Source organism: Lipophrys pholis, assembly GCF_963383615.2.
Source record: "Lipophrys pholis genome assembly, chromosome: 10".
Classification (NCBI taxonomy): Eukaryota; Metazoa; Chordata; class Actinopteri; order Blenniiformes; family Blenniidae; genus Lipophrys; species Lipophrys pholis.
The window spans coordinates 9,590,117-9,606,266 of record NC_137640.1 but is presented as its reverse complement, the minus strand read 5'-3'; the positions used below and the strand labels follow the sequence as shown (position 1 = coordinate 9,606,266).

Here is a 16,150-nt window from a genome sequence, read left to right as displayed (position 1 = left end):
CTCAACAGGGGCTGTACAACGAAGGGCTTGTCTGTGGAATAAAGAGGAAAACATGACAAAGATATTCACACAAGTTCATGTGCTGCTGAGTTGAGATCAAGAGGGAAATAACTGTGATAAAAACTTTAAAAGCACAATAGTGTTGTTTGTTTGCTTGCTTGCCTTGCTGATCTGCAAAAACCTCTGTGAGGTATCGGCACTCCTGCTGAATGAACTGCTCCATTGTCTTCTTGCCCAGACCAAAGTTTCTGAGTGTATGAAGAGCAAATCTTCTCTGCCGCTTCCACAAATAACCATTTGACATCACCAGACCTTTTGGAAAGAACCACACAGCATTAGGCCGGAGGTTTGTGGCAACTGATGTTTTACTGAATGAACTCCAACTAATAACTACTGTCAAAAACAAACAAACAAAAATAAAAAACACCACCTTGTTTTGGAAACACTGCCTCGAACAATGGTATGGAGGGACGGTCTATGAAGTCTTCCGCTTGTAGGGCCTCCTTCACCAGCTTGAAACTATTGATTACCACGATTCTTCCACCAAAGAGACGAAGGCTGAAAATGTTCCCGTATTTCTCTGCAAACTGAGCACAGACAGCAGGAGATCTACCTTTTGCAATAAAAAACCCAAAGCAAAAACATAGACATGGATTTAGACAAATCATTACGACCACAGGTTGTGTTTAATGTTCTATCCTCGAATTTCACACGGAGGACTTTTCACTTGTTTGACATTTGAAGCCTTTGTGCTCCTTGATTGTCCTACGTGATTGACAGCTGGTTGAGAAGTGTCAGCAGAAAGTTGAGCAAACTGTCAATAAAGGGTAAAGTTGAACTCGAGAGGATCCAAACCACATTTTAAACCACATTTTGTTCATCTAAATCACTTCAACATGATTTGAATATGTCATGACGTGTAGGCTCCAGCTCATTGTGACCCGACCCAGAAAAAAATAATACTTAGACAAAAAGATGTAATGGGAAATGTCTGAAGGCGTTTCTCAAAACATATACATTTTAACACCAAACAAGTACTCACAATTTGGGTAACTGCTTATTCAACCACTTTTACTAAGGCAAATGCATCAGACATTAGTACTGAGCATGAGCTTCCCTTTAACAATTGTAAAAGTCAAAAATATTCGTAGGATTTTATCATGAATCGGCAGAATTCTAAGACATAATTTGCACCGATTTTGCGTTTGTCCCAGTGCATGGCAGCTTTCACCGCTGGTGTGGGAGTAAGGGTGCGAATGTGTGACTGTAACATGCAAGCACTTTGAGACTGCTGCATTATGTCAGTTAAATCCATCATATGAAATAGTCTGTATTTTTGATTTTCATGACTAATCAGATTGAAAAAACAACAAAAAAAACCCACTTAAATCTTAAAACTATGGATATCATACTGTTCACTGATGTATTAAATTATCTGTAAAACATTTATATCTTGTATTTTGAGATGCACCAACAGTACTATGTGTCAGACTGAGTGGTTTAGTGATCAGTCTAAATGATTAGTTTGTTCATTTCTTTCACAAACTAATTTTACAAAAAGAAACCCAAAACCTTGTGAGAATGATTCTAATTATTTGTCTGCTTGTCAAACACCCAGACCTTAAATGAACCATTACTGAGGACTAAGACCACAAAGTGATTACCGCCAAGCAACAAAAGATTGTAATAAAGAATGAACATTTCCTAACATTTTTATTTGTCTGTTTCTGACGCTTGATGTGCTTTCAACAAAAAAAAAAAAGGTTATATAAAACAACAGCCATGTAATTACGAGTTAATTACTGCGATTGCAGCTAATGGGACTAGAGTTCACAGCACCACCCCCTTGAACTGATTATTTCCAGTGTTCCTGGAGAGTTGACTGAACTGTGTTCTTCCAAATCCTGCAATGTTGCACAAGTTTTCATGTTTACATGCATGTAGCTACAATATATTAACCGTGCTTGTAGATAGATATAGACACACACATACCAAGTGCTCTCAATGTATTTAAATGAAATTGAACATATGAAATTACAAAATTAATAACAAAAAAAATAACAATAAATTAAAAACAGTAACAGTACTTCTGTGAACTGCAGGTGAAGTCTGGCCGGTTGGATTCGAAGAAGGTCACCAAGCAGAGGGTAAGCCCAGGGTCCAGGAGGAAAGTTTGTCGGGCGTCTGTATTTCAAATAATCAGCCAGCAGCAAGAAAATACAGGAAAATAAAAAAATACTTCTTGCATCTATCCACTCTAAGTCAAGAGCACTGAATATCATCTCCATTTCTCCACCTTGAACTGTGCTACTACTGCCAAACAGGAGAGGAGAACCAGGAAATAGAATGACACTGACAAACTGTATGAGCAGATCAGTAAGACAAGACTGGGAGTGAGTCGAAAGGTAACCACATGCACCAGAGCTCATGTGACTCCTACCTATGAACTTTGTTTTCAGATTCCGTCTCTTTGATCATTATCTGTGCTATGAGGCATGCAGAGGTGGAGACGGTGCCGAGAAAACCAACAACTAATTTAGTTGTGCTGAATTACAAATGGAAGCGCTCAAAATACAGCAAAAAATCCAAAGCAATTTAGGAAAATAAAATACTTGGAATCTCAGTCAGTTCAGTCCACTTCACATTTTTCACACAAAAAAAGATGAAATATAACCCTCTTTTGTATAAATAAAGGGTTAAATATAAACTGCACTATCATAAACAAATGTTGCAATAATCTTCCCTTTTCTCTGTTACTCTATACATTTTTCAGGTAATAAGTTTAAAAAATAATAATAATGTGATGATGAAGTCTGGAAACTTTCCTCCCACTTCCTCAATGACCCAAACAATTGTCGGCCTTCTAAACTCATCACGTTTGGACCACAGTAATGACAGTCTAGAGAAGTGGGTTTCAAAATGTGGGCTGGGCCTCATCTGGGTGGTGTGACAGAGCTTCAGGGGCTGGAGCAGCAGAAAACATAGGGGGGGATGTGGGGATGGATTTTACCCAATAACATTATGTAATTGTGGTGAAAAAATTGTGACAAAAGTATACCCTTTGAGGGTAAGACTGAAATATTTAATTGAATCACACATTTTCGAACTGGATTTACTGAGTTTATAAATATAAAAAAAATGTGGCAGTCACAGGCTATAGATTAAGTCTTTGCGTCAAACTAACACTAAACCTCAATTCATGGGCCCAAACCGTGTTTCATGTGGAGACACATCTTCTGTTTACTTACTGATTATCTGCCCCGTTGAGAAGGATACAGTCAGGCTCAGATTTCTATGCCAAGCTAAAACAAAGTAAACATTTGTGCAGGGGCCTCACATTCCCCACAAAAAATTCCCAGGAGTCACTGATGATGATAAATCACCATGGGAACTCCTATTTGAACAAATATGTAAAGAGATCAGGAGTCTGTTTGCATCTTGAGAGGAGTTTATTCACAGTGATTGAAAAATAAGTGAGACTCGTGTTCAGATACTAACAATGACCTCGTGAAAAGCCTGTGAAGAAGCAAAACCATGAGATGAAATGTCCTTTTCAAGCATTCCCACTGACTGATAAGTTGCACATTTGTTTTCCTTCCATTTAATCATCAAGTCATCTTTGTGCCCTTTGAGTTACTTTTTCAAATAAGGCATAACAAGTGACTCTTTTATGAAGTACGTTTCATTGTACTATAAAACCCACGCAAGGTCGAGTCATGTTAACATTAACTGATCCAAGATAAAAAAAAAAAATCCTAATATTTATGAAGGGGTTGTGTTGTTAATGTGATCAAAACAAATTGATTATTATCTTATTCTTACATTTTAACTTATGTAGTTAAAATGTACCTCACTCCAGTCAAGTTGAGTTCAAGCTCCTTTCCTGTTGAGCAGTGTGGGGCCGCATGAAGTCAGGGAGGTGTTGTGTAACGTGTTTGGAGCCGCTTTCTTTCTTGCTCAAGCCAAACACTGAGCGAGGCTGGTCAGAGTGCCTTTTGAAGCTTCACCATGATTTTTAAGACTCTTTTTGACTCCATGGACTTTTCAAGTTGGCTGTTGTTGGGTTTTGTTTTGCTCCTGTTGATGGACTTGGTAAAAAACAGAAGACCTCCTAAATTCCCCCCTGGACCCTGGGCTATGCCTTTTCTGGGAAATGTCTTCACTGAAATCAACGTCCAAACATTAGAGAAGGTGAGCTGAACGTGCATTCTTTTCCAGGAGGGGAGTGTGTTTCTGTGAGGCAGAGTGGATAAAAGAAGCTGATTTGTAAAACCCACACTGTGATTTCACTGCATTTTTATGCAGGTCACAGGGAAAAACAAACATTTGCAACATACAAACGATTTGAAGGAAAGAGTTCATTTACAATAGTGCAAAGACAACACATCCAGTGCTGAAACTGAGATTGTATTTTTCAAAAATAATGTTTTACAGTGTGACAGCTTTTAAGATGTTGACGTTTTAGTTCCCAAAAAAAGAAACAAGCTGTGTCATGAGAGCAACAATGACTTTATTTTGATAGTAAACAACTGAGGTTGAGTGTTTGCAGATCTGTTCTCATGTGGCAGCTCCTGATGTGAATCAGGTGCTGCCTCACCTCTCTGCCACTTACTTACATTTACCTCTTTATTTATTTGGATTCAATGGCCTCTGAACTGTAAAAAGTGAGCAATGAGAGAGTGCTTCTGTCCATCTTCCCAAGATGACTGTAATTGTCTAATATCTGGCAGCTATTCAATAATACTGTACATTTTGAAGGGCATGCCAAGCTCATGTTACAAATGTCAGAAGTGTATTTTTTTGTTGTTATTTTCATGAAGCAAATAGGTCAGTTCAGAACCAATTATTGTACCAATGACATTAACAATGTGGGCAATTAGCAACGTTAGGAAACTATCTAAGTGAAGTCCATTTACCATAACCATTTATCATACACACAAAAACAACAATCACAATAACCACAAGCACATTCATAATGGGTTTCTGAAGGTTTTAGCCTTTACTGAATCATTCTAGTTGTTCAGAGCAGAAATGATCAAAATAGGTGCAAGGATTTTAAGTGACTATAGTCGTGAAGTTATTGATGGAAATGTCACAATACTGTTATTAATTAAGGCTCTTTACTGAGGAAGAATTGTTTTACTGTATTTCCCGATGTCAGTTGTTTCAAACTTTCCCAAATTCCTTTCCTTAGTATATGTATTTCTGAAGTGTATTAAAAAGATGCGTCTTTTTCCATACAGCTGGCTGAGGAATACGGCCCTGTCTTCAGCCTGAGGAGAGGCAGCGATAGGATGGTGTTTGTTTCAGGATACAAGATGGTCAAAGAGGCGCTCGTCAACCAGTTGGACAGTTTTACTGGAAGGCCAATCGTCCCTCTTTTCCACGTTATCTTCAAGGGAATCGGTGAGTGCGCAAGTGCATGAGGTTTTTCCACAACAAAAATGTCTTGGAATTCATCAAGTTTCTTCTTCTTCGGGGCAGAGCTATATATTCACTATATATTCTACCGTGTTTGAGCATGCATCGCAGGAGGTGTTGTATCATATATGTTTGCGTCGAGTCTCAAAGACACAACAAAAGAAAAGTGGTTATAAACATTAAATCTTTAAAACAAGTGAAGAAGAATATGTTCCACGTGTTTTGATACTTCTGACATTGTAGTGGAAATCACTTTGTTAATGTTTCATTTGACCCTCATACAGGTATAGCGATGAGTAATGGTTACATGTGGAAGATGCAAAGGAAGTTTGCCAACATTCACCTGCGTCACTTCGGAGAGGGCCAGAGGTCTCTGGAAAATCACATCAAAGTCGAGAGCAACTACCTTTGTGAAGCCTTCAAAGAAGAGCAAGGAAAGTAGATGATATTGGATCGGTCCCTTCAAGTACATGATTATTCTCGTATTATTATTCCTTGTTTGAATTTCTTTCATCGTGTCTTCAGGAGGACCATTCAACCCTCACTACACAATAACAAACGCGGTGGGTAACATCATCGCCTCGGTTGTCTTTGGACATCGTTTTGAATACAACGATAACAGCTTCCGCAGGATTCTCGAGTTGGACAATGAGGCTGTTTTGCTGGCTGGGTCAGCTCTTACTCAGGTAGTTTCTATGAAAGCTCAAATATTTGTGATCGTAAACAAAATGTGGCTGCTTTGTTTCTGACCGGAGAGTTTATCCCATTTCCAGTTGTATGACGTCTTCCCTCAACTGATGGATTATCTTCCGGGACCTCACAAGACGGTCCACAGCAACTACAGAGAGATTGTCAGGTTCTTAACAAAAGAAATAGAAAAACACAAGGAGGATTGGGACCCCGACAACCCACAAGATTATATTGACGTATATCTGGCAGAGATAGAGAAGGTAAATATTTCCTTTCTTTCTGGGGACTCTAGTTTTCTCTCACAGTCCAGAAACAGGCCTTTAACTTTAACTGGTGACTATAAATTGTCCGTAGGTGGAATCATGAGTGTGGTTGGTTATGATGGCCATGTTATGTACCAGGTCACAACTTTAGAAATTATTAGCATCTACTTGAAGGTTTATATTTTAATGAAAACTATTTCACAGAAGTACAGATGTTCACAAAATGTTGCCTCAATCTCACAAGTTTTGTTGTAATGTAAATGGGGAAAAGAGTAAGTTAAGTAAATATACTTAACTTACAATGAATGTCATCGGTCTGTGCTTAATGAACCCGAAAAACGTGTTCGATGTTAAACATTTAACAATCTTATCGGATTTGATAACCCGCCATTATAGCCACATTTTCGTACTTGTGAGATCTCAGCACTCACTGGTGACCACAAGCAAGTGGACATGGAGCTACTGTTTCCAGCAGATCACGCTGGTGATTCAGAGTCTAAGCCCTCCAAACCCTCACGTGAATACATATGTTTGTGCTTGATGTCACTCATGATGTTACTCTTCGTGAATCACCCATCAAACATAGTGCAAAGTGAAGGCGTAATACATTTGTGTGAGCCTGCAGCCGAGCTCTCTTCATGCAGGCTCTGAGTTAATCAGGCCAAAGATGTGGACAACGTTGTACCGATGATATATAAAAGTCTTCCTCTACAGTTCACAATGAAGTCAACAAAAAGTGTGTTTGGTTCTTTTAGAAAAAAGATGATCCCCAGGCTGGCTTCAACCCTGAGGTGCTGGTGGTTTGCACGCTCGACCTGATCGAGGCTGGAACAGAGACAGTTGCCACCACGCTGCGCTGGAGTCTCCTATACATGATGCACTACCCAGACATCCAGAGTCCGTAGCACTTCGGTCACATTAAACTCTACAGTTCTTCAAGTCATAGATGACATAAAGTGGTTTAATGTTGATGACTGATGTGGTTCTCACTGTGTTTTCTCTCCCAGAGAAAGTTCAGGCGGAGATCGACAGAGAGATTGGACAATCTCGTCAGCCCGCCCTGGCTGACAGGCCAAACCTGCCCTACACTGACGCCGTCATCCATGAAATCCAAAGGCATGGGAATATTGTTCCTTTAGGATTCCCCAGGATGGCCCAGAAGGACACTACACTTGGAGGATACTTTATACCCAAAGTAAGATACAATCCACAGACTTCAACAGGCTTAATCACCCTGGGAAATTTTAACATATTTTCAGCAACAATATTGTTGGACAAATATACAAAATAAAAAGAAGAATATCCCTCTGGGAATAATAGTTTTTTCATTCAATTCTATTCTAAATGTCTACCTGAAAGCTCGTGAAGTTGTTTCAGTAGCCAGTGCATATCTAAAACTTGATAAATGATTTATGTACAGGTCAACATTGTCTTGTAACTTGTATTTCAGGGAACAGTTGTTGCTACGTCACTTGGATCTGCGCTCTATGACAAGAACGAGTGGGCAACTCCAAGCATTTTCAATCCTGGGCATTTCCTGGATTCAGAGGGCAACTTTCTCAAAAGAGATGCCTTTTTCCCTTTTTCAGCAGGTCTTTTCACTTTGTTTGACGATATGAACAGTTTATTTAATAATGAACTGGATGAAGGGAACATTAATATTCCTGATGTTTTCCTACAGGTAAACGTGTGTGTTTAGGTGAGCACCTGGCCAAACTGGAGCTGTTCCTTTTCTTAGCCACTCTCCTCCAGCGATTCACTTTCTCTGCTGTTCCCGGAGAACTGCCCAGCTTAGAGGCTCTGATGGGCTTCACCTATTCCCCACAAGAGTTCAGGATGCTGGCTGTGCCTCGCTGATGTCATCACCACACACCCTGATCAGAGAACCAGCAATATTGCTATGTCATCTGGCGTGAATAATCACCGACTTGGTCAAAGTGTTCCTCGGGTCATGTGCACTACGTAAAGGATAGATGGAGAAAGTTGTATAGAAATTATATTCCCATGGTTCACACTTTTTTTTTTTATCTTCACTAAATAAGACATATATCTTTAAGCAAAAAAAAAAAGTAAATTTTTGCTGGTTTAACAAAATAGGAAACAACAATAGAAATATGTATACATGTCATGCTTGTTCAGATGGACCCAAACGCAGACTCAGAGTTCCATAAAAAGAGTTTTATTGAAAAAAATCCAGGGAACACAAGGGAGCAGACGAGGAGTTTAAATACACAGGGAAAGGGTGGACACAGGTGGAACTCATAAGACAGGAGCACACAGAGGGAGAAGACCATTGGTTAATTGGAAACATGAGGTGAGACACACATGGGCGGACACAGAGACCTGACAGCCCCCCCCCTTCCCCCAAAAGACAAGAGACCGGGGGAAGCCGGGAAACTCGGGACTCGTACTCTGGGGCCACGGGGACACAGAAGGCACGGGGGCAAACCGACTGGGGAACAGAAGGCACCCGTGCCAAGGGGACAAGACTGACCAAAACTGGACTGAGACTCAAGGGACTGACCGGACTGACCGGACTGACTGGACTGGGACTCAGGGGGACACAGGAAACTAAGGAACTCGGGGAAATCACTGCTTGAGGAGCCGGGGAAGGACAGCTGGAGAGACATTGGTCCCTCTCCTCCAGCGACAGGCAGGCTAGCCGTCCAGTCCACTGGGGCATCTCGACTGCCCCCTCTGCACGGCTGTTGTGGACACTACCAGGGCCAGGAAGCCTCCTGGAGCCCCCCGGAGAAGCAGAGAGGCAGCCGACTGGATAAGAAGACGAAGTCTGAACAAAACATCAAATACTTTACATCAAAGTCATTTTTAAATGAGGCTGAAATCATCTTTGCTACTGCATGTCTGTACTACAATGATTCATTATATGTTGAACTATATCTTGAACTGCTTTATTGCATTTAGGGAATTTATACAATTCCTTCTTTCACAAAAGTTTAATTTTGATGTTGCTTTTTCTATTTGTTCTGCCCTGAGTTTATCCACCTTTCTTATAGTATCGTATTTGTTGCCATCTCTGTTGATGTAAAGGATTTGGAACTGTCATCTTTATATAATCAGTCAATCAATAGATTTAACTTTAATTATAAAGGACGGTTTATACAGAAAACTGTAGCACTGCTCACATGGTAAAATTATTTTCCTTCCATCCTTCACCAGGCCACCCCTCTGCCCAACACACACACACACACACACACACGCACACAAACACACACACTCCCAGCCAGTGCTACCACCACACCTTTGTGAGATAACAGCTCTCACTATTATTAAACGTTTTTAAATCTGCAGGATATGATCATTCTCAGTACTGAGTACTGATCTTCAGTAACAAGTTAAGTAACCATTGTACTGAGTAAACCAGTAACTATTGTAATAAATAAATTGTAATAATGGACTGATAACACATAAAGTAACGGTTTGCTAATTTCGAAATGTTTTAATCAGAACTGCAATGAAATGCTTATTTTCAGCTGTAGTAAAGTAACTCCTATTCTATTTTGAAGCAGTGAGTAGTGACTATATCTGTAGTGAATCTGTGATAAAGTTTTGATTTTCAGTTATTAGTAAAGTGGGTGGTCAAATTGTAACTTACTCATAACTGAATCAAAGTCATCTAAAGTCTCATGTTTTTTTTTTGTAAGATTGCTGTTCCGAAGTAACCGAAGTAACCGGAGTAACTGGAGTAACCGGAATAACCGGAGTAACAGGAGTAAAGGGAGCGTGGCGAGCAAGCAGGAACAAGGAGACAGGAACAGCTGCAGTGTCTCTCTTTATTTGGCTTCCTTCAATCATGTGGCTTTCTGACATTTTGCTGAGTTTCGACCTGAAGAGCCTGCTGCTGTTTGTTGTGCTTTTCCTGCTCATCGCAGATTACCTGAAAAACAGGAAGCCACGGAACTTCCCCCCGGGACCTCTGGCTCTCCCCGTTGTGGGGAACACACTGAGTGTGGACAGCAAACATCCACACATTTACTTTACCAAGGTACGTGTGGGTTTCGTTTTCACATCAACATGTTAAAGGTTGAATGTTCTGTTATTCTGTCCAGTGGTGAAATGAATGCTGCTACTGGACTCTCTTTATTTCAACTAGTGAATGACGGTCTGTTCATATATATGAACAACTGGTGTAATGATAATGAAAATGTCCTCATGGTTATGTTGTTCTCTTCAACATCTTCATCTTGTGAATGTAATCGATACACCCACAATCACAGCTCTGCCCTATCAGACCTAATAAAAAAAATATTCTTTGCTCTGTTATTGACAGATCTGAGATTATTTATTTATTTCTATTTTTTTTAATGAAAGACAATTAAACAATAATGCCAGTACTAATAATAACTAATATAATAATAATAATAATAATAATGATGATAATAACAGTGGTGTATATTTGCAGTCAAAAAATGAGTAGGGAGAATCAACTTGCTAATCCAGCCCTACCCCTATATCTTACTGTGCTTTACATTTATCTTTCTTATACCTTGTGATAACATCATCTTTATATAACTTTTTACAATGCTTGATATTTATGCTGTGTTTAATCTTTTCACACAGTTTATACTATTTCTATTCATAGTTGTGCTGTGGTAACAGAGGTTCTTGTTGACCAACTTGTCCCAACACTCACTAGAAACTTGACCTCATAAAGCATTTTCAAAGTTACACAAATGTCAATAAATAATGAAAACCAAAATCAGACTCAGTGAAGACTCATCATCCTTCCAGTTAAACAATAATGCCTCAAAATCAGATTCAGGCAATAGTTTCCCAGCATGTTAAAAGCCCATCTCATAAAAGTGTTTTACTTTTACTACTTTATGTTATAATGCATTGTGCTTCTCAAGATATTGTTCATGTCATATGGTTCACAGTTGGCCAAAGAGTATGGGAATGTCTTCAGTGTCCGTCTTGGTAGCGAAAAGGTGGTGTTTGTGTGCGGGTACAAGATGGTGAAGGAAGCCATTGTGTCCCAAGCAGAGAACTTTGTTGACCGGCCGCACAGCGCTATGGCCGAGAGAATGTACAGTGGAAGCTCAGGTGTGAAAATCTCCACGTTCCTTCTCCTACTGCACACAGAAAACAGTGGTCTTCAACTATTAACCTCTTCATGCTTTCTATCTAGATGGACTGTTCATGAGCAATGGTGAGAAATGGAAGAGACAACGACGCTTTGCCTTGTCTACCCTGCGCTCCTTCGGCCTGGGAAAAAACACTATGGAGCAGTGCATCTGTGAGGAGCTGCGCTTCCTGCGGGAAGAGATAGAGAAGGAGAAAGGTGTTTTACATTGATCAGCGCATACTCCTGTACAAGCAGACCAATCCTCACAGGTTTCTCAAACAGTGGTTTCTTCTCCTTTAGGTGGTCTTTTCACACCAGCAGGCCTCTTTAACAATGCTGTATCCAACATTGTTTGCCAGCTGGTGATGGGCAAAAGGTTTGACTACTGTGACCACAACTTCCAGCTCATGCTGAAGTATTTGTCTGAGGCTATTCTGCTTGAGGGCACCATCTGGGGTTTGGTATGTTCACAATGTCACTGTAGTTTAGTGATACTCAAATTACTCTGTCGTAATTTTTATTTCATTCCGGCAGCTCTATGAATCATTACCTGGACTAATGAAACACCTGCCAGGTCCTCACAACACAATGTTCAGCCACTACGAAAGTCTGCAAAAATTTATTAATGACGAAGTGAAGCGGCACAAGCAGGACCTGGACCACAACAATCCCCGAGACTACATTGATGCTTTCCTAATTGAGATGAAGAATGTATGACTATCAGGTTTTTGCACTCAACATTTGTTTTCCTGCCAGTTTATTTATTAAATCATCTAATGTGTCCACTCTGCATCTTCTTTGACAGCACAAAGACTCGGACCAAGGTTTTTGTGAAACCAACCTTGTTCTGTGCTCTCTGGATCTCTTCCTGGCTGGAACAGAAACGACCTCCACTACGTTGCTGTGGGCTTTGGTTTACCTCATCAGAAACCCTGATGCCCTGGGTGGGTGGCATGTCAGAGAGCAACAATCTCTGTAGTGTGAACAAAATCACTCCAGTGCTCAGAAAGAAAAGTGTAGTAGGAACCGACTCTCCTGAGTACAGACTGAAAGGTGCCGAGGGCAGTTACGATGAACTTTGAATGTGATGACAGAGAGAAAATATCAGTTTATCGTTGGAAAACTACAAAGATTATCTTTGTACCAAAGTTCATTATTCCTTCTTCTGAGGATTTCTTACCTCATATGGTTCAGCAGTAATGTTGGGGTTTGGCTATTGATAAAGATTAATAATTATCAAAGATAGTTATTTATTTGATTAAAAATGGAATCTGATGTGCATCAGATAAAATGGGGCACCACCTGTTTAACACGAAATTATGCTGTAAATCCACGCCTTGCCAACTGTTTTCTAACTTTTGTCATTCCAAAAATGGATATATATCATACATTGTGGATGTATTTCAGTTTGTCATTTCGTATCTGTGTGAGAAAGAGTGTATTTGTCAACATATTTGTATGATGTGGCTCTTTGTAGTACCACTGTAATTTCTGTGGCTCCTGGTCTCTGACTGGTTGGCTTCCCCTGTACTAAATAATTAATTTAGAATTTGAATGATAATTTAAACACTTTTTTTTTCTGATGTTAAATTGTATTCATTGAAGTGTGTGTAGTGTTTGTTACAAGTAGAACCTTGTACAACTATGTGCCCATGAAGTAGCTCTCAGTTTTGAGAAAATCCTTTAACACTCTTTAGAGAAAGTCCAGGAGGAGATAGATCGAGTGATCGGGCAGACCAGACAGCCCACCATGGCGGACAGACCCAACATGCCCTACACTGACGCGGTCATCCACGAGATCCAGAGGCTCGGAAACATTGTTCCTTTGAATGGGATGAGGATAGCAGCTCAGGACACCACGCTGGGAGGCTACTACATACCAAAGGTCCCTTCGGTGTACAGCTATTTGAAGTAAGGGTGTTTAGTTGGATGTGATAGTTCCTTGTTGTCATCATGTGGGGGGGGGGATTTTTTTATTTTTTTTCAGGGTACATCCTTGATGCCCATGCTGACCTCGGTGCTGTTTGATGAGACTGAATGGGAGAGTCCGGACGCCTTTAACCCCGGGCACTTCCTGGATGCTGATGGAAAGTTTGTGAAGCGAGAAGCATTTCTGCCTTTCTCTGCAGGTACAGTGCTTCAACACCACACTTACATTGAAAGCAGGACTACAGGTGGCAAGCAAATAAGTATTTGTACTGTGTTTCTGCATTTTCAGGCATCTGTACTTAAATATTCCTCAGACAACATTTTGCTTTTACTCCCTTTATTTGAATACAAACATCTACTTTTAAAACTGGCTGGTTCCCTACTTCACAGTTACAGTGAAAGGATCAAAGCAGCGGAGAGTGTCCGTTTTTAAAGCTCCAAATGTTTATCAAGAGTGATCCAGTTACATCAGTGACGGCTGATTGCCAAGACATCATTAAGAAAAAAAACCTCCAAAAAGATTATTGTTGGAGCTCATAAGAAAGGGAGCAGAGTCCCCCGGTGGTGAATATTAAACACTTCCACGAGAGGAAATCTGGTATGAAACAGCTATTACTCAATATCCCTCACTGATTTTCCAATGTGACATAAACTACCAAACCTTGTTATATTACAATATCCTTCTGGGGTTCTCTGAAAAGGAAAACTTGGAGTATATTGGAATTTTGTGGGGTGCTTTGACATCGTTTCCCTGTTTAAGAGCGTCGTAAAATATCTCCCCTTCAGGATCATATGCCACAAAGAAACATATTATTCTGTAGAAATTGCAAGTCGAATAAATGCAGATTAAATGCATGCTTGATAGTTCCTTGAAAATATTTGTATTAATTCATATTGCTGGGCCTGTACAGTATGTTTGGTCCCTCTAAAATATGATGCTCACAATTTAAGTGTAGAACTTTTTATAAATTTAATTTCATAATTTCCAACTCTGCCGGTGAGGTGTATGCATAGTGATCACTGGCTCTTAAGCCTGAGTGTGTTTGTGTATTTGTGGCTCTTCCAGGGAAACGGGTGTGTCTTGGAGAGGGCCTCGCCAAGATGGAGATGTTCCTGTTTTTGGTGGGATTGCTGCAGAATTTCTCTTTCAGTGTTCCTGATGGAGTCGAACTGAGCACAGAAGGGGTGACTGGAAGCACACGTGTACCTCACCCCTTCAAAGTTCACGCCAAGATTCGCTGAATGACAGAATAACTAATCAAACCGGTTTACAAATAAACCAAGGAGAGAAGTAATCTATAATCATACAGTGTGTTTTATTTTTCCATGTAGACCCAAGTTGTCACCTCTGAGCTAAAATAATCAACAAGCTATGGAAACATGCTGAATATCTAATAAATAATTTGTTGAACTGCAACAGAAACCTGTTTTTGTCTTTTGTTTTTCAAACCCATCATACTATAGGGTTAGATATAGGTTATAGGTATATTACTATGTAAATAAACTAGCCTGCAGCTTTTAACAAAGGTATTTGGATTACAAGAGGCAATGATAATATAATTCTACCAAAAAGGGCAATAAGGATAATTCATACAATGGTATAGAGATCACACAAATTCATAATTAAAATCAAAAATCCTAAAATTCACTTACCTGGTACATTTTCGTACAACACAAATGTATAAAGCTATAAACAACCTATTGCCTGTAAATATTCAGAACTTTCCTTGAGAGAGAGAGAGATGGGGGTTATAACTGGAGAGGGGATTTATTATCAAAACATGGTAGATTTCGCACAGCACTGAACTTATTTTGTCTTTCAATATGTAGAGTGAGATTGTAGTTCAGAAAGCTGTCCTGTGACGGCTTTCTGAACTCTTCCATCTGCTTGCTGGTTGTAATGTTCTGTTGATGCAGTCAAATTTGCTGCTTGTTTTACCAAGTTCGTTTCAGAGTTACCAGTTAACCTCAAACCTATCTTTTGGGGATTTGGAGGAAGCTGTAATAGCTGCAGAACACACGCAAACGCAAACGCACACACAGCCAGTGCTACCACCACACCGATGTGAGATAACGCCTCTCATTATTAGTAAATGTTTTTAAATCTGCAGAATATGATCATTCTCAATCACGTATGTGCTGTTTGTGTGTTGGTGGTCCAATGTCATCATCACTGTGATGTTTCTGCCATTACTTTTCTGGCTTCACCTCTTATATCGGTATATCAGTTTGTGTAGACTCTGTTGCAGGATGGCGATTGTACGCAGACGACTAGGTTGCAATCCATATTGCATCTGTGATTGTTGTGAATGTATGTACATTTAAAATATTCTGTGGTGAAGTCAAGTCATTAATTATGTGACAAAAATCTTCTGTTTTTAAGTCTTCCTTTAAGAAGGTGCACATAGCTGAATTATGTTGTTACTGTTTAAACGGGTAACATTTAGGTTCAATACAAGAATTTGTTTTTGTGATCTGAACTCATTGATGCAATGCCTTTCACATTCACCAGATGAAGCCACTAATAATAGATCTATAAAGGAACATATTATCATTTTGTGACACCATGAGGACCAGAAAATAATACAGAAGTCATGGTGAAGTTTTAAATTGAAGCTCAAGCATTGAGTTAAGGTAGTTTTTCCCCCTCGTTGCATTGTGATCAAATATAAGTGTACTGTCAGTGTAATCTATTCATACATGTCATGAATTAAAAGGTTATAAATATTTCCCTGGTTTTTGAAATAGACTGCAGAAATGT

At 39.7% G+C, this 16,150-nt stretch overlaps 2 protein-coding genes across 2 annotated transcripts; one reads left to right on the top strand and one right to left on the bottom strand.

Moving 5' to 3' along the window:
* Position 1: 1 nt before the first annotated feature.
* Positions 2-2,389, bottom strand: LOC308115522 (cytochrome P450 2J1-like; the record flags this gene model as incomplete). The annotated part of the gene is made up of 4 exons (XM_080473079.1): positions 2,088-2,389; positions 431-587; positions 155-312; positions 2-31 (listed from the first exon to the last, which is right to left on the bottom strand). The coding sequence occupies exons 1-4, from the start codon at positions 2,286-2,288 to the stop codon at positions 2-4; spliced, it is 546 nt and encodes a 181-aa protein (XP_080329205.1). The 5' UTR covers positions 2,289-2,389.
* Positions 2,390-3,866: 1,477 nt separating this feature from the next.
* Positions 3,867-14,809, top strand: LOC308115521 (uncharacterized protein). Its single transcript, XM_080473078.1, is given in 20 exon segments — positions 3,867-4,191; positions 5,244-5,406; positions 5,706-5,857; position 5,859; positions 5,947-6,107; positions 6,195-6,371; positions 7,130-7,271; positions 7,382-7,569; positions 7,825-7,966; positions 8,056-8,219; positions 8,746-8,809; positions 10,055-10,380; positions 11,273-11,438; positions 11,524-11,676; positions 11,761-11,921; positions 11,995-12,171; positions 12,266-12,404; positions 13,158-13,345; positions 13,448-13,589; positions 14,456-14,809. Coding segments are annotated over 20 exon segments (3,165 nt in total). The 5' UTR covers positions 3,867-4,008; the 3' UTR covers positions 14,632-14,809.
* Positions 14,810-16,150: the final 1,341 nt, after the last annotated feature.